The sequence below is a fragment of the Cotesia glomerata genome, linkage group LG5 (assembly GCF_020080835.1).
Source record: "Cotesia glomerata isolate CgM1 linkage group LG5, MPM_Cglom_v2.3, whole genome shotgun sequence".
Lineage (NCBI taxonomy): Eukaryota > Metazoa > Arthropoda > Insecta > Hymenoptera > Braconidae > Cotesia > Cotesia glomerata.
In genome coordinates this window covers 1,956,253-1,977,947 of record NC_058162.1, presented here as the reverse complement: position 1 = coordinate 1,977,947, position 21,695 = coordinate 1,956,253, and the positions used below count along the sequence as shown (strand labels likewise).

The following is a 21,695-nucleotide window of genomic DNA, read 5'->3' as shown; positions in this document are numbered from 1 at the left end:
TAATAAATCATGAATTATTGGTAAAAAAAGGAAGTCTGATGTTTTCATACTTTTTTATTTATAAGTTTTTTTAGTAAGATAAGTTATTATTTATATAAAATTGTCACATAAAATTATTTTATAAATATATTAGATTAGATACATTTTTTATATTTTATAAAATTTAAAAAATTATTAATTTTTTAATCAACAAAAATTAGTTTTGTTTCAAACCTTTGAAATTTTTTTTTAAACTTAAAAAAAATAAATTGTAAAAGCTTAAAAAAAAATTTTTTTTAATTTAATTTGTAAAAAATTTAAAAAACTGTGCAATTTTTTAAAAATATTTTTTAGTTCTAATTAAATAAATTAAAAAATAATAAAAATGTCGGCTAAATTATAATACTAAAATTAGCCGACGTTTTAAATTTTTTGATTTATTTAATTAGAACTAAAAAATATTTTTAAAAAATTGCACTTACAGTTGTTTAAGTTTTCTATAAATAAAAATTATTTTTTAATTTTTTCAATAAAAAACTAAAACTTTTTAAAAATGTCAGCTCACTTTATTATTATTGAATTTTTTTATTCAGTATTAAAAATTTCAATAGAAATTCAAGTTTTTCCAAGTATCAATTAGTTACGGGAAAATATAATATAACAGCTACGCAATGTGTTGTGTTAACAACCTGAAAACTGTCACTGTAAGGATTAAGAATTAAATTAAGGGTAGCTCAAGTCAAACAAGTGACTAGCGTAGCGAGAAGCGAGAGAAAAAAAAGACAACTATGCAGATAGTATCAGTAATATAAGCCAACTGACAGATTAAAGTAATGCGCATTCAAGTAGGAGAGGGGGTAAAACAAGTTCCACGATCTTACACTGTTTATCTTCACTTTTACTCTTGACTATTACAATAGTATAGTATTATATTCACAATATGCTTACATATATAGACCTTTGTTGAATGTTGAGACTCCCCCTCCCCTTGCGACCAGCATGCGGCCCGGGTAATAAATATATATCCACAGAAATACAGCAATAGTCTATACCTATATCTAAATGATATGACTAGGGTCTAGTTCAGGGTATAGTAGCGCTTACGTTTGCTTCCCTCTCCAAGATATTTTACTCTCTCAGTTATTCTTTCTCCTCTGAAACTGTGAAGCGCACCACGATGCAAGCCACCAGTCTGCATTTGTGGCTTATGACGTTATGTCGGCAACTTTTATGTTAAACACGCATTAAAGAATTATTTATTTTTTTTTATATTGACAGTGCATTAATTTATAATTTATTAATTATTTTATGTGACAATTTTTTAATTATTAAAAATGTTTTATCAACATAATTATGACGCAGTATTTTACACTGGAATATCCAGTACTAAAAAGGAAACTTTTGAGAATAATAAAAGTGACATTATTAAATATAATAATTTTTTTAATAATGAAAGTAAAGTGGAAATAAATGACGATAACAATCTACTGAACCGTGATGATAAAAAAAATATTAAAACAGAATTAAATGATACAAACCTGCTTGAAGATGAGGAAAAATTACAAGCTGTAATTGTGCAATACTGTACTGATTTGGAATGGAAAAGACGATTTAAAAAAATAACATTTTCACCGGTAGTGCCTTACAGTCACCATGACATGCCGTGCTCGGTTGATCCTAGGAGAATCCGTCGGTGTATGAAAGCTTGTTTTAGTTTGTTGTTAAAAACTTTACCGAAATTTGATGAGACTATTGATTGTGATAATTATTATTCTTTTTTAAAATCACCGACTAAAGTTATTATTAAAAGTGTTGAAGAAAAGTTTTATTGCGAAGACGATATTTTAGCTGACAATTTTTTAATTAATCAACGTGCTTTGAGTCATGATGGGTTAGTCAGGTAGATTTAGAATTTTATTATTTATAAAGATGAATTTAGCAGATATTAAACTAGCTGACACTCAAAAATGTATGATACTAAAGTTGGCCATAATACTAAAATTAGCTGACGATTTTAATTTTTTGATTTTTTTTTAAATAATTAAATTAGAACAAAAAAATATTTTTTTAAAATTGCACTTACAGCTTTTCAAGTTTTTTACAAATGAAAAAAATTTAATGAAAAAAAATTATAAAAATTTTTAAATCTCGGCTAAATTAATTTTCATAAAATATGTATAATAATAAAGTTAGCCGAGATTTTTTATTTTTTTATTTTGCTTAATTTAGTGAATTATAACTAAAAAATATTTTTATAAAATTGTACTTATAGTTTTTAACAAATGAAATATTTTTTTTATAATAATTGATTGTTTGATTTTTATTAATTAAAAATTAGAACTAAAAAAGTATTTTTAAAAAATTCCACGTGTAATTTTTTTAATTTTCTACTTGTGAAAATATTTTTTTTAATTTTTTAAAAATTATTTTTCAATAAAATAAATCATTAAAATTTTCTTATGGCTAATTTAATTTTCATCAGATATTGAATAATTTTTAGAATTTTTTTAACAAATAAATTATGGCAAAAAAAATAAAAAATGCAATTTTTTTAAAATTATTTTTTGAAACAAATTTATTTGTTTACTATTTACTTTAAAAGCGAATTTTTTATTATAGATATTACGAGTTATTGTAAAAGATTTTTTTATAACCCTAAATATTGATAAAATTTTAAGAAATACATATTTGTAATTTTTGTTAATTACGCCTTGCCTAATATTATGTGCTGTTAAGATATAAGTGTAATGAGTTTGTCATTTTTTAAATCTTAGAGTCGTATAAATATTAACTGTTTATTTTGGGATTAAGAATGTATTAAAATTTACTTCGGGTCCGTTATGAAGATAAAAAATTATAATGAATTTTTTAATTTTTAACTAAAATCTTTATTCTAAGTCCACGTTGGGTTAATCCTTAATACTTATGAAGAAAGTTTTTTTTTTATTTACTTATAAGATTTAACTTATTTATAAGTTATAAATACGAGGACATTTTATCTTTCTAAACATGTTCAATTAGTTAAGAGTTTATAGCTACGAATAATAAGAAAAAAAAAAAAAACTTTAAAAAATTAAATTCTTAAATTTTCATAAAGAAATTATTTATTATAATAATTTAGATTCATTTAAAAAATTTTTAACTTTTTTTTTAAATAAAAATCGACCGTTTATTCCTAATTAATAATAATTACATTTAATGTTATTTTAATTGTATTGTATTTTAAAAATATAATTTATGTAAAAACTATTGTAAAATATTAAAAATTAAAACACTAATTTTTAATTTTTTTTATTTTTAAATCAGTTAATTATTTTTTTTTTTTTTTCATAATTAATTGCTTAGTAGAAAAGTAAAGAAAGTCAATTTTTTTTTACAATAAGCGGATCTAACAAAATAGATTTCTTTAATTGATTTTATTTTAATAATACGATTTTTTATATAAATTTTATTTTGAAAATAGAAAAAAAAGTTTATAAAAAATTATTATTGCAATTCTACTGTGCGCTAAATTTTTATTTATAATTTATAAACACTGTTCCGTGCTGCTCATGAATTATTAAAAATAAATGAGCACCAGGGTAAGGATAGACAGTAGCTGTAACGCTAAAAAAAGACAACTGTTGTTACACCACGTGACATTTAATAATAAATAGAAATACACTTCTAAATACAATCAATAGATATAAATTTAATATAAACTACTTACAGCATTTATTCTTACTTTAATTTTTGTTTTATTTTTTTTTAAATAATATAAAATAAATGACTATTTTTACCGCTAGCTTAAAGTGAAGCGCTAAATAATTTTTTTTATGTATTTTATAATTTTTTATCAAATTTAACTAATTCTTCAAGTTTGAAAAACTTGAAACACTTTCTATTCATTGTGTTTCTTCAATTGAATTTTTAATAAAATATTTCATCAACCTTATTTAATCCTGAACTCATTTAGTTCCATAAATAACAAACCTGTCGTCATTTTCGACACTAGATTGCCAATTTTCGCCAAATTAACATCTATAATTTCATTTCATTGCGTAAAAAATTGAATTAATTCAATAACTAAACTTATAGATAAAATTGTTTTGAACTTTTTTATATGGAAAAAGTTACTGTGTTAACTTATTCGCTCGCTGATTATTGATCAATTGCAATAAGTTTTTCAACAGTTACAAACTTTGATCTTATTTTCCCTTCGCAAATCATTTTTTTTTATAAACTTATCAGCATGAAAATAAAACTTTTTTTGCTGAATATTGTAGGAGAAAGTATTCTATAGCCACATCCATTAATAGTGATAGAACTTGATGATTATTATTTTAAAAAAAAAAAAAATTATATACTATAGTTATAAATTATTCTGAAAATACTTACAAATAATCTAAAAAAAATTTTTTTTTACTTACAGATCCAGTGGCAATAAAGATGACGAGTCGGATGATGCAGAATCTATAGAATCTTCTGAAGAAACAGAAGATATATCTGAAAGTACAGAAGACTCATCAAGTGAACAGGTATCCGAATCTTCAGATGAAATTGATGCGTCTGAAGATATATCTCGATCGGAAAATTTAGCTGGATCTGATAATAACTTACCTGAATCTGTAGAAAATATAAATGATCGAGTTGCTGTAGATAAATGTCCAGAATTATTAGATGAAGCTGTAGGGCTAACGCCACAAGTACCTTTTCAACCTAAAAAATCTATTATTAAATTGAAAAGTAAACGATTTAATGAAATTAGCGATGGGATAGTTAAAGATGATGATTCTTCAGTGATTAATGTACCTGATGTAGAAAATATTGTTGAATCTTTGAAGGAATCACCAAATTCTAATTTAAAAATAACATTTAAAAAATTACACGACGGGACATGGCACAATAATAATAATAATATATCAAACTTAAATGAAACTGAGATAAGAGAAGAAAATTTAGCTAATGTTGTATCGAAAGAAATGATGCCATCGCAAAAAATTCAATCAACACAAGAATCAAATGGCAAGCGACGTATATCACGTATTAAAAGCTCAAGAAGTAATTCAGAACAAGTAGAAATTGATGCTAAGCTTAAAAGATTGAAAAGAAAGGTTAAAGTCGATAATAATAAAACATACATTGTAAAACCAAAATCTTCATCAACTAAATTCACTAAAAAAAGGATACAAAAAACAAAAGATAACGAGACTGGAACTCAGAGTAATGATAACAAATCTCTAAATCCTTGTAGACCGTTAATAATAGAAAATCACACACCTTTTTATACCGATGTGATATATTCAACTCCTCTTAAACATGATCCTATTATAAGAACAAAGCACTTTATCCGTAGAAGTAACAAACTTGAGGATAATTTTGGCAAGCCGGCAGATGAGAGCGAAAAGGAAGAAAATGCTAGACTTATTGCTGAAAGTGAACAAGCAGCACGGGTGAAATATTCACGCAGATCTGTAGATTCTGGAATTTCATTGCGTGATACATCACCTGTAGATTTGCCGACGCGTGATCTTGAGGAAGACGAGGACGACGGGATTGAGGATTTTGATAACTTTAATATGGAGTCTCATCGAGGAAGTTCTTCAGAAAGAATAGGGAATTCGAGTCCTAAGCAGTCGTTGAGTATTAGGTGTGAGCAATCGGAAAAGAAACATTATTCTTCACCTAGATCTGATGAAAAATTAAATCGTTCGGAAGACAGCTCTAGATCTCACAAAGATTGTTCAAGGCGTAGAAGTTCTAGAGATAGTTCTAGATCTGATCGAAATTGTTCCAGAGGCAGTAGTGTAGTGTCTGATAGAGATCGTTCGAGAGAAAGAAGTTCTAAATCTGATAGAGATCGTTCTAAAGATAAAAGTTCTAGATCTGATAGAGATTGTTCTAAAGATAAAAGTTCCAGATCTGAATCTGATAAAGATCGTTCTAAGGACAAAAGTTCTAGATCTGATAGAGATCGTTCTAAAGATAAACGTTCTAGATCTGATCGAGATCGTTCTAAAGATAAAAGTTCTAGATCTGAATCTGATAGAGATTGTTCTAAAGATAAAAGTTCTAGATCTGAATCTGATAAAGATCGTTCTAAGGACAAAAGTTCTAGATCTGATAGAGATCGTTCTAAAGATAAAAGTTCTAAATCTGATAGAGATCGTTCTAAAGATAAAAGTTCTAGATCTGATAGAGATCTACCAAGACCTTCAAGGAGTACATCTGCTACAGAACACTCAGAAGAAGTTATAAAACTTGGTAGAAGTTTATCAGGATCAGAACTAACATCTAGATCTAAGAAAGATAGTATCCTGGGATGTGATAGCTCAAACAATATGGATGATGAAATAAAATATCGTATTGCTAAGCAATTGGAAGGAATGGCTCGCAATGAAGTTAATTACTTCAAAAAGATCCAAAGCCGGATTCGTAAACGTAGGAATTCTCAACAATTTGCTAGTAAAAATTCAGAATCATATTCTTCGACTAGTGAAGAATGTAGTTCATTCAAACAGAGAAGAACTTCATCTAAAAACACTTCTAGTTGTCAATCAATTGATATTTCTCTGGATTCGCCTGAAGATGTCCGGATATGTAGCCCAGGTTTACCATCTTTATCACCCCTTCCGCGCGATGTGAATACTGACGTACAAATTTGCTCGGAAGAAATGGAAGAAGATAATAGCGATGCATTAAGTTTGCCGGTTATTGTTTCGGTTGAAGAACCTTCAATTGATGTTAACACTAATCAAGTATCTTTACCTACTTGTGATAATTTTTCAGTCGGTACAAATGTAATTAATATAAACTTAAATGATTTACCTGAAAGTAATATTATGGATGATATTATTGATATTATTAGCAAAGATTCTGAAGAAGATAAATCAAAATCTAGCAATTTATTTACGAATCAGCAAGAATTAAATTGTACTAAGTTATTACCTTCAGAATCACCAGGACAATTAGAAGTATTAAATCCATCTGTACAAACAAAATCATTGGTAGCAACAGTGCCGTCAGAGTCGCCATTAAACCTTCCAGCATCTAGTGAAGAGATAAAAATTGAACCTGATAGTGAGACTCATCAACCAACTGATGAGTCAAATTCAAATGAATTGACTCTCAATGATTCCAACAGGCCTGTTAATATTAAAAAGGAGCCCTATGATTTTCCGGAAGATGTAGAGTGTATTACGATTGAAGATGATTTAGTTGCAATCAGAGAAGAACCACTGGAAGAATGTCAATTGATAGACAATATTAACTCCTTTAATATTAATTCTCCTTCAACTTCTTCAGGATTTATTCGCGCAATCCGGCCTACGGAACTTGGTGCTAGATCGGATTGTTTTACACCAGCGCCTTCAGTGATACAAGAAAGTCTAGGAACTTTCCAAGTATCTCAACAGAACATATTGATTAGTCAGGAAGGTACTCAGGAATTGGGGGTGTCTTTCCAACAGCCGCAATATCTACGGGGAAGTCACAATCTTCCACCACAAGTTTCAATTCCGCGTAGAGGTCGTGTTAATAAGCGACAAACTAAAAGTAATGTTAATCGTAATACCTTAGCTAGTTCTTCTGAGTTGGGTGCTCGTCTGCTTTGCAATGCTAATCAATTTGATCATTCATCTACATCATCATCTTCATCTTCAATACCAGCTACAACGGCAAAAATATCAACAGTTACAGCGAAAACAGTAACACCACCAGCAATAATACCATCTGTTAATACGCAAGGCAGTATGCAATTATCGATTGAAGAAATATTTTTGCTTAACCAATATCTTGTCGGAGATATAGAAGCTAAGTTGTTGTCAATTCTCAAAAGTATTGACATAACAATTAAGCACTATGAACATTTACGTAATACGCTACTAGATAATGCAAGTCGACAAGAGGGACGAAGAAGTTTTACAAAGTGTGTTGATGCGGTGTTTGAGTTAATGAGCCAGTTAGATTTGAATATGAAGCAGCCCAGCGAACGTGACTCTGCAAGTAGGCTACTTTTCGCTTATAGCAAAAGAACTAATCGTCCAGTTAATTTAAATATAATGAATACAATTAAGTGTTGGTATTCTCAAGTTATTGACGAGATAAAATTATATGATTCTCAAGAGCAATCATCGCCAACTGCTTGTCCAGTTACTTCGAACACTAATCAAGTTTCAACCAATATTAATCAACCATCTCAGTCACAGCAATTGCAACAATTGATACAGCAAGTTTCTGAGCAACAATTACGACAGCCAATACAACCACAACAGCCGTCACCACAATCTACTGAAAGGCAATCGCTACAAAAGCAACCGCAATCATACCAACAACAACAAAAACAAGACCAACAAGCGCAGCAACAATTTTTACTATTGCTACAACAAGCACAACAACAACAGCAACAGCAACTTCAACGTCCACAATTGGAACATCAAGTACAAAGGCAGCGGCAATTACAACAACAGCCTGGACGAGCAAATCAACAATCATTGTTTGAACAAAAATTATTAGCACAGCAATATCACCAAAATCAACAGCGATTTTTGCAGTCATTTCCTCAACCATTTCAAAAATTTTTACACCAACAATTTCATCAACAACAGCAACAACAACAGCAACAACAACAACAACCACCACCTCCACAGCAGCAGCAACTACAACAACAACAGCAACAACAACAACAACAACAACAACAACCACAGCAGCAGCAGCAACTTCAACAGCAGTATAATGAACAACCACAAATTTCCCAGAAAAAACGTAATTCTTCAATGCAACAGCAGCAACAACAACAACAGCCACAGCAGCAGCAACTACAACAGCAGCAGCAACAGCAACAATCATTAATACAAAAGCAATATCCGTTACAACAACTAAATCAATGGATGCAAAATCAACCTCGTCTACAACAACTTCAACAACAATATTTAAGACATCCAACACAACAATATCCCAGGCAATTACCAACATATTATCAGCATCAGCAGCAGCAGCAGCCAAATCTACACTACAATAATAGTTCTTCATTGCAACAACAACAACAACAACAACAACAACAGCAACAACGACCACCACAACCACAATTACAACATAATCAGCAGTTATACCAACCACAATTGCAACAACAATATCGACAACAGCCATCAGTTCAACAATACCAGAATACGTTATTACAATTTCATCTAAATCAACAGTCACAGTCTACATTCAATACAAATGTGCAGTCAGTACGACCTAGGCAACAATATCAAAATCAACAAGACTACTCAGTTTTAAAAGGTATATATTTTTCTTTCTATTTAAAAATAATTTTATGCAACTCACTAATTAATATTTTCTTTAGGAGCGATTGCCAGTCCTACGGTTCATTCTCAACCAGCTAAAAATCTACCACCACCACAATATCCAATGCAAAACACCGTATATCAAATAACCCATCCATTTGATGATTCAGCAACAAATCCCCCGCCAAATTACATCGTAGGTGTCAATTCTATAACAAAGCAAGTCCGGATGGCTCCTAATAATTCAGCAGCTGGTAGTACAAGTAGTAACTTACCATCATATCAGTCTGCAGTTACAAATACTTTACAATATCCATCATCTCACTACCAAGCCCCAGTTCCAATTAATACAGCCAGATATCCATCAGCAGAAGCGTCTTCATCTCACTCTTCACCATCTGGAGAACTTCCAGTTTCATCTCAAAATTCAGCTTTAGTTCACACACAATCTAATCAAGTGCATCCGCTGATACAGAGTCAAGCACCAAGCCAATCACAACCTTCTCAACAAGTACCAGCTCAATATCCATCACAAATGTCAAATCAAGCGCTGCAGTTACCACAACACCCAATAGTACCTCAAATGCAAATGACAAATACTAATTCAGTGCAAAATATGGCTCGGACTCAAGCCGCAATGTATTCTGTGAATCGTCAGGTCATTAATAATTCAAATTATCAGAATATTTCTTCAGAAATCAACCATCAAACTTACTCCAGCCAAAATAATCAGTATTTTTCTCTTCAACATCATAACGCTCATGCTAAACAGCAGAGTGCGGTAAATTCACAAAATATTAATTTATTCCATCAAATGACAGCTGCACCTGCACCCAGTATGTCATTATCGCAAAACGTCCAAGCTATCCATGCCAATGTGAATCAATATCAAGTTAGTCAGCCGTCTGTTACTGTTAGTCAAAGTGCAACAGCCGCAACAGCAACGCACACCGGAGTTGTGAATCAAGCTCTTACGCCGACATTTTCAAATACTAACAACATTAATTCGTCTGGACAAAGCAGTGCTATTAATTTGAGTAAAAATTCAGAAAATGAAGTTCAAGTTGTCGTTGAAAATTTAACAATTGAAAATCAATTGTCGGTCCCAGTTGATCCTCAAAAAGCTGTGGTTAGAACTCAAGCGACTACTTTTGATCGGCAAGTCTCGGTTATTCAATCGCAAGCTAGTGATAATCAGACTACTATCAGAACACAAACTTCTGCTGTTAGTAATCAAGTTCCGGTGGTTAATAATCAAGTTCCAGTGATTAATAAAATTTCTATTGTTGATAGTCAAGTTAATGTTAACTCACAAGCACCAGCTTTGTTTCAAAGCCAAACTTTGACCATACAAAGTCAATCTACAGTTGTTGATAATCCTCAAAATAATATTTTAACTAATAATGTGATTATAAATAATGAAACTCAAGTTGCGAATAATAAACCGAGTGGAGAAAAGATAGACACGCCTTTATTTGTTTGGTGCATTGCGCTGGCTCAAATTGATAATAATTCATCTGCTCAAAATTCACCAAGTAATAATACAGCTTCTATAACTGAAGATTCCGTGAAAAATACACCTTTAGTAAATGTAGATAACAATTTAAATCAAACGGAAAATTCGAGTTTAAACGCTAATAATTTACCTGAAATTTATGAAGAAATGGAAGTAAATGATAAAGACTCAACTTCAAATGCTACCAAAAAAGTAAATGATAAAGCATCAGCTCCAATTGCTGCTACAAAATCATCTGAAGCTAATCAGAGTTTGATAAATAAAATTCCTGATGTACCGACAGCTGCAGTACCGACTAACAGTAAAGAAAAATCTTATGAAAGATTACCATTGAAGAAACGGTTGAATCAGGACTATAATACTCAACAATGTTCACCTACAAAAAAATCCAGGGATCGGGTAGAAGTTAATAAAGTGACTTATAATTATGAATCTGAAGGTCTGGCTATTGATTCAACGGAAAATAATTCTGCAGATAAAGAAGATTTAATAAAAAGTAGTAAAGATAAAGGTGAAGATAAATGTAGCAGTGTTTTAAAAGATAGTTCTAAGGAAGAAAAAGTTCCTGAACATCAGCCGGTAGTGTTGAATATAATTCCAGAAAATGAGCTTGTTTTATTGTCTAGGTCAGATGAAGACACTAATGATGAAAGTAGAGAAGAAATGGCGAATAATATTGATCAGATAGAAAAATTGGTTGTTGATTTCATTCAAAATAAAGAAGAAATGTTGGGTAATCAGGAAATCTTAGATATTGAAGCTGATAAGGGAAAAAATGATCAATCTGATTTATTGCAACAAGTACTGGATGTAGAAAATGAAGTTTCTAGTTCTACAGAAATAAATACAGTGAATAGAACAAGTTTAGAAGGAACTAAAAAAGTTGATGCGGAAACTGATGTCTCAACAAGTTTTGATGATAAAAGTTGCAAATCGAAGCAAATAGAATTAGTGACGCTTGATAGTGATGAAGAAAGTGATGATGAAGCTAACATTGAAACAGAAGTTGAAGATAATGATGATGACAATAATGATAGCAGTGATAATAAATCTCACTCTACTGTCCCTGCTACGCCGCTCAAAACTAATCCGGAAGAAGAAGAAATAGAGGTAGAACAATTTAAGTACACCCAGTCGTCGATTGATGAAGAAATAGATTGTGTTGCTATTGCTAATAATTCTTCAGTGGTTGAAAAGCCGGCTGAGGATAATAAAGGTGATGATGATGTTGATAATCAAGAAAGTTCTATTCCGCTTATCATGGGAGTCTGCAGCATCACTGATGACACTTTTGAGACTATTGATAAATCTTTGGAGCAAGTTATGATGGAGGATATCGTTGATGTTACTGATCAAGAAAAAAATAGTGTCGCTTTAGACAATGGAGATAGTGAAGATATCATTAAATTGGATTAAGAGATTTAGTTTTAAGTATTGATCTCGGATAATATCAAATATATTTATTTATTTAGTTATTTTAATCTTTAAATTAAAACTCTTTAAAGCGAAGACTGTGACGTAGTGACGTAGTATTATAAATTATTTTTGTTTACCTAGTGTAGAATACTTACTCAATTTAATAGTTATTTGAATGATTAACTCAGTGTTAATGTTTTGATAATCCAAAGTTTAGATAACAGGTACGACTGTTTTTCTTTTTTTTATAATTTTTTTATTATCTTTTACTTAAATTTATAAGTTTGTTATTTAAGTTAAAAGTGTATTACAATATTACAATAATGAAATTAAATGTATTTTTTTATGATAGAATAATTAAATTATTATTGTATTAAATACACATTGAACCAAACTGAGTTTTTTTTTTATTACCTCATTACTAATTATTATTAAATAAATTAAAATTTATTTTTACTCGCATGTGATTTTAATATTAAAAAAAAAAATTTCATTTTATAATTTAATAAAATATAAATTATATAAATGAATAAAATAAAATTTATTATTATGTTAATTAATAAAATTAAATAAATTATATTTCTGTAGGAATAAAATAAATATTGAGTCGAATTAAAAGTGTTTAATTATTTTTTTCTTCTTTATTTTTTTTTAATCATTAATTAGCTTTCAATTAACTATTTCTATTAATTTACTGTATAATTTAAGTTAGAAATAAATTATTTTTTGTGGGCGTTGGGACCGTGGGGCCATGGAGCTTCGTAGCCGATTCCAGGGACTGCATTGCGCTCTGGGTTGTGGAAGAGACTGTGTTTTCCATCACCCCATGGGAAAGGCTATAAAAAATAAATAAAAATGTTAATTAATTTTTAGAATAATCTATATATGTGGTAAGTATATTAAGGAAGTTCGAGCGTAACTAATGAGTGAAAATAGTGTTAAAATTTTTTTTAATTTTAGTTTTCCTAATATCCGTCAAAATTCTTTATTTTAATTTAAAATAATTTAAACAATTTAATAATTGATAATTTTCACTTATTTAATAAAGTAAAGTAATAAAATGACTTTGGTATTTATTACTTGCCAGAATAAATAAACAAATTTGGCAATAGTGCACTTGATTATATGACCCATAACTGAGACGTGGATGAGTGTGTGAGTTAAACATTTCTCTCTCTGTAACTATATTTCTATCCTTTTGTTTTTTCTCAGCTGTTGACGCGATGTTGTCAAATATTTATTCGAATAAATGGCTGACGATAAACCAGTTACAAACATAAAATTTGACTTTAAATATTTCAAAAATTATATCGGTAATGTATTATTATTAAATTGTTTTTATATTTTGTAATAATCCAAGTTTATTGTGTATAGTTTTTTATCGGTTAAAGTTGGGAGGTTAATATTGAAAAAAATGATTAAAGTCTCGACAAAAGTTTGTCCGCCATAAGAGTCCGTGTATAAGGAGATAAAATATGTGATTTTTTAAATTTAATATCTAAGTAACTAAACGGTGAATCTTTTTTAAATTTTGGGATTAGATAAATTACGTATTTATATATACGTATATTTAATTTCAAAGCTCAAAGTTGGAAATTATTTTTTACATTAGATTCGCTCGAACTTCCTTAAAATTTATTTTAAAAAGTTTATCTACCATGAAATTTAATAATTCAATAAAATCAAAATTTTTAAATAATTTAGTAAAATTAAAAAAAAAAATTATAAGAATTTTTTTTTTTAGTTCATTATTTTTGACATTAAATTACTAAAATTAAATAATATCGGAGAATAATTTAATAATTTATACCAAGTATCAATTTTTGTCAAATACTGCTAAATTTATCTCAACAATTAATTTTTATAACAAATCAACTACTATTATAAAAAGAATATTTTTTTAATTTCTACGTGTGAAATTTTTTCGCTAAATTATTTCTTTACAATTAAATTGTTATGACAATCTGAAAAATTGTTAGATGTCTGTTAAATTTAGTATCATTGTTTATATAATTAATTTTTAATTTAAATTCAACAAAGTAAAAAATTTTGAACTTTCGTTTGATTTGTGAAACGAAATTCCAAAATTGAATAAATAAAAAAAAATACTATTTTTAATTAAATTACTCAATACCTTGTTCATGATGTACATGTGGTCATAAGGAATGTACGGTGGTCTTTCAAGAGTTTCCTCTTCCTCCTTAGTCAGCATGTACGAATTAATCATGCCCAAAGCAACTGATGGAAGAGCTACGAAGTATGTTAGCAATTCCCACATTCTTCTTGTCTCTGAAAATCAATCATTTTATTTACAAAAAAGTTATGTAATAGGTGTAGTAACCTATAAGCTTCTTAAAGAACTAAAAATAACTAACTGAGTATATTTTTGAGCGAATAATAAATAATAAATGTTTAAAAAAATATTTTTTTAATCCAAAAGTTCTTATTTATTATAAATATACCTGAAAAAATTAGTTATGAATAAATGATAATAAAATAAGTGATTGAATAAATTAATTAATAAATAAGTTAATTACTTACTCTCGATATTTTTAGGTCTGTGGTATCCAGGTACAAATGACATATCAGTAACATAATTACGAGCTAAAATACGGCCCGTAAAGAGCAATTTCGACGCCATTTTTTCACTTGCTATTTTCTATCCAGAATACTCCGAACTGCGACACTCGACAGTGAAAACTAGGGATGGGCGATATACATCGATGTTTCGACTATCGATGTTTTTTCCGGGAAACATCGATTTTTTTGGTCGATTTTTTTTGGAATCGAAACATCGATGGTCGATGTAGAATAATGAACCATGGACATCGAAATAAATTTCTACTAGAAATTTTTTAGCGCGCGCTAAAAATTAAAAAAAAAATCTGAAAATACCGAAAAAATCGTAAAATTACAGTTATAAATATGGGAAAAAAATCTATTAAACACAATTATTAATGACTTGCAAGTGCATTTTCATAGCTGGAATATGATCTTAGAATTCAAAAATAACGAAATAACCATATTTTCGAATTTCAGACTGTCGTTCGATTGTATCGAATTTTTCTAAGCTCTAACTGACCTACACAGTGTTTAATAGATTTTTTTCTCTTATTTATAACTTTAATTTTCCCGATTTTTTTGGTTTTTGAGATTTTTTCGAATTTTAATCATACTCAATCTGAATCCAAAAAATTTTTTTATTCTGATAATTTCGATTTTTCATGATTTATTGTCATTTTTTTTAGTTTTTTGCTATTTTTTCAAATTTTAACGGCTCAACGGGCTAATTAACGTTCAAATTCAGATTCAGTGAATTGAAATATATAAAAATCATGCTTGATCTAGGTCCACAAAATTTTATTCATCGCTGTGGCTGCAGTTTTTCGCAATTTTTTGCCTTATTTAGGGTTTTTTGGATTTTAGTCAAAATTTTGAGGGTGTACGGGCAATAATAATTAAAATAATTAAAAATTATTTCTTTTTACGCCAAATTTGGTTATAAGCATAATTTTTTCGAATTTTCACGCGCATTTTCAACATCGATGTCTACAATCGATGTTTTTGTCAAATCATCGATGGTTCGATGGTGAAAAATTTCGAAAATCGATAGTCCGATGTCGATTTTTTTTGCTAACATCGCCCATCCCTAGTGAAAACTAAAAGGAGAGTGAACGTAGTCATACTTGAATTGATAATCGATAACTCGAAGTCAAATATCGATTCATTTTACTTTTACTTTTTATTATATTAGCCGACGTTTTTAATTTTTTGTTATTTTTTTCATTTATTAAAAATTATAACTACAAAATATTTTTAAAAAATTGCACGAGTAGTTTCTTAAATTTTTTACAAATTAATTTTTTTTTTTAATAATTTTTTCAAATAATTCTAAAGTTAGCCGACATTTTTAATTTGTTTTTGTATTTTTCATTTATTAAATTACAATTAAAAAATTGCATGTGTAGTTTTTTTAATTTTTTACAAATTAATTTTTTTTTTTAATTTTTTTGTAACGATTTCTTCAATAAAAAAAAATTCTAAAAATTCTAAAAATTGCATAAATAATTTATTTTATTCATTAAAATATTTTTTTTCTTATTTTCAATATTCAAAAAACAAATCATACTGAAGTTAGCTAACAGCTGTCATTTTTTTTTTAATTTTATATCAAATAATAAAATGCTTCTAAAAATTTTCATAAATAATTTTGTTTTTAATTTTCAAGTGTGAAATTTTTTTTGTTGTTTTAAAATTCTAAAGAAATTTCTAATGTCAGTCAACTTCACTTCAGTCTCATCAAAATACGGATAGACAATAATTAATGACGACTACTTTATCAGTAAGTAATAAGTTATCAACTAAACTTTTATTTCCTAATTGTCTCTTGCATTATTTTTCATACATACACATAAAGTGCGTAATAAATATACATTATACTAACAAAGTATTTGTTTACACGCATATTTTGTACCTGTCATGTGCTAATTGTTGATTAATAATTATATTGCAATTTAACTATCAATAAATAATTAAATTGTGATGACTTGCACAATCAGTCATTTGTTTATTATTGTAAATATTATTTATTTTATTATTGCGTGACACTAAATAATATTTGAAATTAATTAACAAATAACATGCTAATTAGTTGTCAATTGATGAGCAGTATTATAAATAATTATAGAGTTGTCATTCGTAATTTATTTAGATAAATAAAAATTATAGGTTAGTTTTTACTTGTTGATTGTTTATTTATTTATTGATTTTATATTAATTTTTTATGTTTTTTCAGATTGAATGGGAAACAGCAATCATAAAATAGATCATTATTCTCGACGCAAATATAATAGTCAGGTAATTTTTAATTTTAAATAAAAAAAAAATAAATTTAATTCAAATAAATTTTTTTTAATTTTTTAGTGTAGCTTGAGTAGTATCATCAGTGGAAGTTGTACGGGACAATCACAATCTGTTTACGAAGAATGTAGGCCATGGTCACGAATTTCTAGACGAACGTTAGTATTTTATTTATTTATTTATCATTTTACTTCTGGTAGTGATTCTATAGAGGTGGTGCACACCTGTACATAGAACCAGAAGGGATACATATTTAAACATAATTACAACATATTGAATATAAAAAATAAATTATTTAAGTACAAAGTAATAAGTACATTATTATATCAAATTTTAACAATTTCAATAATTGCAGTTTTTCAATTATTTATATGCCTAAACATTATTAGATTTTAACGAGGCCCTAAGTTTCTTACATAGTGTTGACATAGAGCAATTTAACACTTTCATTTCATTAGGAAGTAAATTGTAATATTTAATTGCTACATACAGAGCATTTTTTGTGCTGATAGACTTATTAATTTTAGGTAAAGGTATAAGTTTTGCACGAGTATTTAGTGGTCTTTCAGCATACAGAGATTTACAATGTTAATAATATTTAGTTAAAGCATTTACAATAAAAGTTTCCCTAAAATTTAGAGGCGTAGCAAGGTGATTGATTATAAAGATTTTTTTAATTACTTTATTTTGGATAGTAGTATTTTTTAATTAAGAGATTTAATATTTAAGTAGACTTTTCTTCAGTGTGAAAGTTTTGTTAAAAACTTAGAAAAATTTTTATATTTTAATTAAGTAATTTTCAATGTCAATTAATAAATAATTAATTTATTAATAGATGGACTGAAGGAACATTGAATGATCCATTGAACTCATCAAAAACAGCGTGGCCTGTACCGAAATTCGAAGCTATTTTTCTACCAGAATTCAAAGTTCGAGAACAACCAATTAATAATGAATATAATTTCATTAAATTTATCGCTAAAGGCGCTTACGGACGAGTATATAAAGTCGAGGATAAGGTATCTGGAAATGTTTACGCTTTAAAAGTAATCAGCAAGTCAAGAATTATCGAAGAAAATGCAATTGAGCAAGTTAAAGAAGAGGTAAAGTAAAATAACATTTTTTTTTATGTTTATTTATTTAATTATTTAATGCCAAGCGGCAATATACATAAAGATATAAATTGAAGAGCTGATTTTCAAAAGGGTCTTTTGAACCTTTTCATATTTTTAAAATTTTGAAAATCGAATTGTAGCTTCATAACCGATAGCACTTTATAGCTAAATTAAAAAAAGTTCAATACTAATATTTGTAATTGAAGATAACCAGATTTTTGTCTCGATTAATCAAAAATGAAAAGATACCCTTTTGAAATTTAACTCCTCAATTATACAATATTAAATTTATCAAATAAATTTAATCAAGTGTTATTTCGTTATACAGGGTGTTCCAAAAGTCACGGACGCCATTGTAGCATCTGATGAAAAAAATAATTCTGAAACGAAGAGTCCTTAGCCATTTTTCAATTAACCGCATAGATAATTAATTATTAATTAAAAATAACGTCTCTTTATTTATTAGAGAGAGAGCGCCAGTGTCCGGTAAAATATGTGCCAAACAAAGACACAACTAACTGTATGACTAACTAGTTTCTAGTATAGCTAACGTAGTCACACATATTTACTTACACATTCACACGTGCAAGCATCTTCGTTGGAACGCACTTGACTTGACACTAGTGCTCTCTTTCTAACGCATAAAGGGACGTTATCTTAATTAATAATTAATTATCTATGCGTCTGATTAAAAAATGGCTAAGGACTTTTCGTCTCAGAATTATTTTGTTTATCAGATGCTACAATAGCGTCCGTTACTTCTGGGACACTCTGTATGATGGTGAAGGAACAGATAAAATAAAAATTTTGAAATCCTAAGGTATAATTGCAAGCAGAATTAAAAGAAGAGATTATTGCATTAATTTGTGTTCTGGTTTGATCAATAGATGTTTTTTGGTACTTCTTATTGATATTCGTTAGATAAATAAATTTTTTTATTTTAGGTGGCGATTCAAAAAGCTGTCAGTAGTCATCCATTCATCGTCCGTTCTTGTCATCACTGGCAAGGCAGAAAAACTTTATATATGTGTAATTATTTTTAAAAAATAATTTTTTTACAATTTATAATAAAATAATTACAAATAAATAATGTAAAATTATTATTACAGTGACAGAATTTATCAATTGTGGTGAACTTTATTATTTAATTCGTGAGTACAAGACATTACCAGAAGAAGTTGTTAGAATTTATGTTGCTGAGTTAGCACTAGCTATAGGTAAAATTTTAAAATTTACAATTTAATTAAATATTTTATTATTAATAATAATAATTAATTATTATATTTTTTGAATTATATTCAATAGATTTTCTTCACAATGCTGGCATTGTTCACAGAGATTTAAAAGCTACAAATGTGTTATTAGATAATGAAGGACATGCGGTACTAATTGATTTTGGCTTAGCTAAATGGTTACGGCCTTTACATCGTACAAATACTTTTTGCGGTACTCAAGAATATATGGGTAAATATTTACACAATTTGTGTTTTTTTTTTTTTTTTTTTTTTTTACTGAATCAAAAAATGTATTTTATTAATAAATTTATTTTTTATTTAATTAAAAAGCTCCTGAAATTGTACGTAGAGAGTATTATGGTCATGAAGTCGATTGGTGGGCTTTGGGAGTTCTTACCTGTGTTCTTCTTACAAACAAGGTTAGTCAATTTTATTAATTAAATTAATTACTATTTATTAAAATACTCGAATTATTACTTTTATATTTATTAATATATTAGAAAATAATTTTTTAACTTTAATAATTTTTTTTTTAAATCATAGAAGTGCAAAATATCATAATTTATTATGAAAATTAAGTTAGCTGACATCTAAAAATTTTTATAATTTTTTTTATGGAAAAAATTATTACAAAAAAATGAAAAAAAATTTTCATTTGTAAAAAAGTTGAAAAACTTTAAATGCAATTTTTAAAAAATATTTTTTTGTTCTAATTTAATGAATGAAAAAAAAAAAAAAAAAAAAAAAAACTAGAATCGTCGGCTAACTTTAGTATTACTAAGTTAATTTATTATTTCAATTCTTAAAATTTTTTAAATATTTACATAGAAATATTGTGTAATTTATAAATTTCTTTATTTATTTAACTGATACAGTTTTTACAATTTGAATATTTCGCGGTAAATATACGCTTGAAAAGCCTAACTACTATGTTAAATTAGTAGCTACGATATATCATGGGACTCCGTGGCGCAACGGTAGCGCGTCTGACTCCAGATCAGAAGGTTGCGTGTTCAAATCACGTCGGGGTCAAAAATTTTTTTTTTTTTTTTATTTTACATTTTTATTTATTTATCTTTGGGTATCAAAAGTTTATTTAAATATCTATCAATCGAGAGAAAAAATCGAAACTTTATTAGAAACATAAAAATAAATATCAATAGATCTACTAACTTGAATTTTTAAAATAAAATCAATTTTAAAGAAATAACAAGAAATTGAGTAACTTTTATTTATCAATAAAAAGTTTGTAGGAAGTTATTGATAGAATTGATAATATATAATGAGAAAATTCAATATTATTCAAATATATAGAGTAATTCAAATAGAATCTTTATTTTAAAGTAATCGTATTGAGAGAAGTATCGTTACTTAACAGAGTTTAGTCGCAGATTAACTATAATGTTAACACTATTTTATTTATTTATTTATTTATTCATTTATTTATTAGGTACAAACGCCAATCGTATTAATTTATTTAAATATTATTGTAATTAGTTGAGTTTGCAATACGTATAAAAAGAAAAAATGAAAAACAAAATTTTTTATGCTTAACATGGAGAATACTCAGAAATAAGTAAATGGCACATTGTTAATAGTTATTATGAAGTTATCGAAGATTTATTGTAAAATTATTTTTTTGAAGAAAGTAATTTTTATTGGTCATAAAAATTTTTTATTGTGAGGTCTAACCCTCTGTATTGTCCTTAGTAAAACACGTGTTTTTCTTCTTAACTAAAGCCATAGTATTGAATTTTACTGTGCATTGCAAAATACCGAGTTGAGTCCTTTGTACAACTCACGTACCTAAGGTCATAAAATGAAGCCTTTACAAGCTTTCTTATTCTAGCTGCACAAATATGCCTTAAATGTGTTTTTTATATTTAAAAACTAATAAAATAAAATACTCTTTTTCTAAAATAAATATTTCTAAGAACAAAATATCTAAAATATAAAACTAAAAGTTTTAGAAAAGAAAATCCAACAAAGTCTTTACAAATAAAATTTTTAATTTCTATTTTAAAGATTTGTAGTTAAAACTTTGCTTTGAAAAAAAAATTTTTAACTTCTCGCTAAGAAAATTAAAAATTTTTTCCAATTCAATAATAAATAGTCAATAAAATTTAAGTTAAATTGAAAAATAGAAATTTTAAAAACAAAAAAATCGCTCCCGGGTGGGCTCGAACCACCAACCTTTCGGTTAACAGCCGAACGCGCTAGCCAATTGCGCCACGGAAGCAGATGAGAGAACGCTCTTTTTACTACAAGATATTCTACAATTTTCTACAATTCTAAACTTGCTCAAGTA

The 21,695-nt window shown here is 27.7% G+C and overlaps 3 protein-coding genes and 2 non-coding genes across 12 annotated transcripts in view; 3 read left to right on the top strand and 2 right to left on the bottom strand.

The window, feature by feature from the left end:
* Positions 1-12,416, top strand: part of LOC123264548 — a 49,259-nt gene extending 36,843 nt beyond the window's left edge. For 3 of the 6 annotated variants that reach the window (XM_044727841.1, XM_044727842.1, XM_044727840.1), the window contains 4 exons: positions 4,391-8,228; positions 8,607-9,240; positions 9,305-10,911; positions 10,951-12,415. In XM_044727841.1, coding sequence (XP_044583776.1) covers positions 4,391-8,228; positions 8,607-9,240; positions 9,305-10,911; positions 10,951-12,177 — 7,306 coding nt within the window. In that variant the 3' untranslated portion in view covers positions 12,178-12,415. Of the gene's footprint in view, positions 1-1,067; positions 1,880-4,390; positions 8,229-8,606; positions 9,241-9,304; positions 10,912-10,950 lie in introns of those variants that run through there. The other 3 variants (XM_044727839.1, XM_044727838.1, XM_044727837.1) reach the window with 3 other exon arrangements.
* Positions 12,417-12,877: 461 nt separating this feature from the next.
* Positions 12,878-14,879, bottom strand: LOC123264601 (cytochrome c oxidase subunit 6A1, mitochondrial-like). The gene is made up of 3 exons (XM_044727943.1): positions 14,719-14,879; positions 14,312-14,466; positions 12,878-13,013 (listed from the first exon to the last, which is right to left on the bottom strand). The coding sequence occupies exons 1-3, from the start codon at positions 14,816-14,818 to the stop codon at positions 12,897-12,899; spliced, it is 372 nt and encodes a 123-aa protein (XP_044583878.1). The 5' UTR covers positions 14,819-14,879; the 3' UTR covers positions 12,878-12,896.
* A 1,616-nt stretch (positions 14,880-16,495) lies between these two features.
* Positions 16,496-21,695, top strand: part of LOC123264554 (serine/threonine-protein kinase S6KL) — a 36,514-nt gene continuing 31,314 nt past the window's right edge. Inside the window, exons 1-8 of one of the 3 annotated variants that reach the window (XM_044727854.1) lie at positions 16,496-16,519; positions 16,973-17,034; positions 17,101-17,195; positions 17,873-18,140; positions 19,097-19,181; positions 19,262-19,369; positions 19,458-19,616; positions 19,718-19,806. In XM_044727854.1, the coding sequence (XP_044583789.1) occupies positions 16,978-17,034; positions 17,101-17,195; positions 17,873-18,140; positions 19,097-19,181; positions 19,262-19,369; positions 19,458-19,616; positions 19,718-19,806 (861 nt within the window). In that variant the 5' untranslated portion in view covers positions 16,496-16,519; positions 16,973-16,977. The other 2 variants (XM_044727852.1, XM_044727851.1) reach the window with 2 other exon arrangements.
* Trnaw-cca lies at positions 20,348-20,419 on the top strand. Its single transcript has one exon. It is a non-coding gene; the product is annotated as a tRNA-Trp (tRNA).
* Trnan-guu lies at positions 21,553-21,626 on the bottom strand. Its single transcript has one exon. It is a non-coding gene; the product is annotated as a tRNA-Asn (tRNA).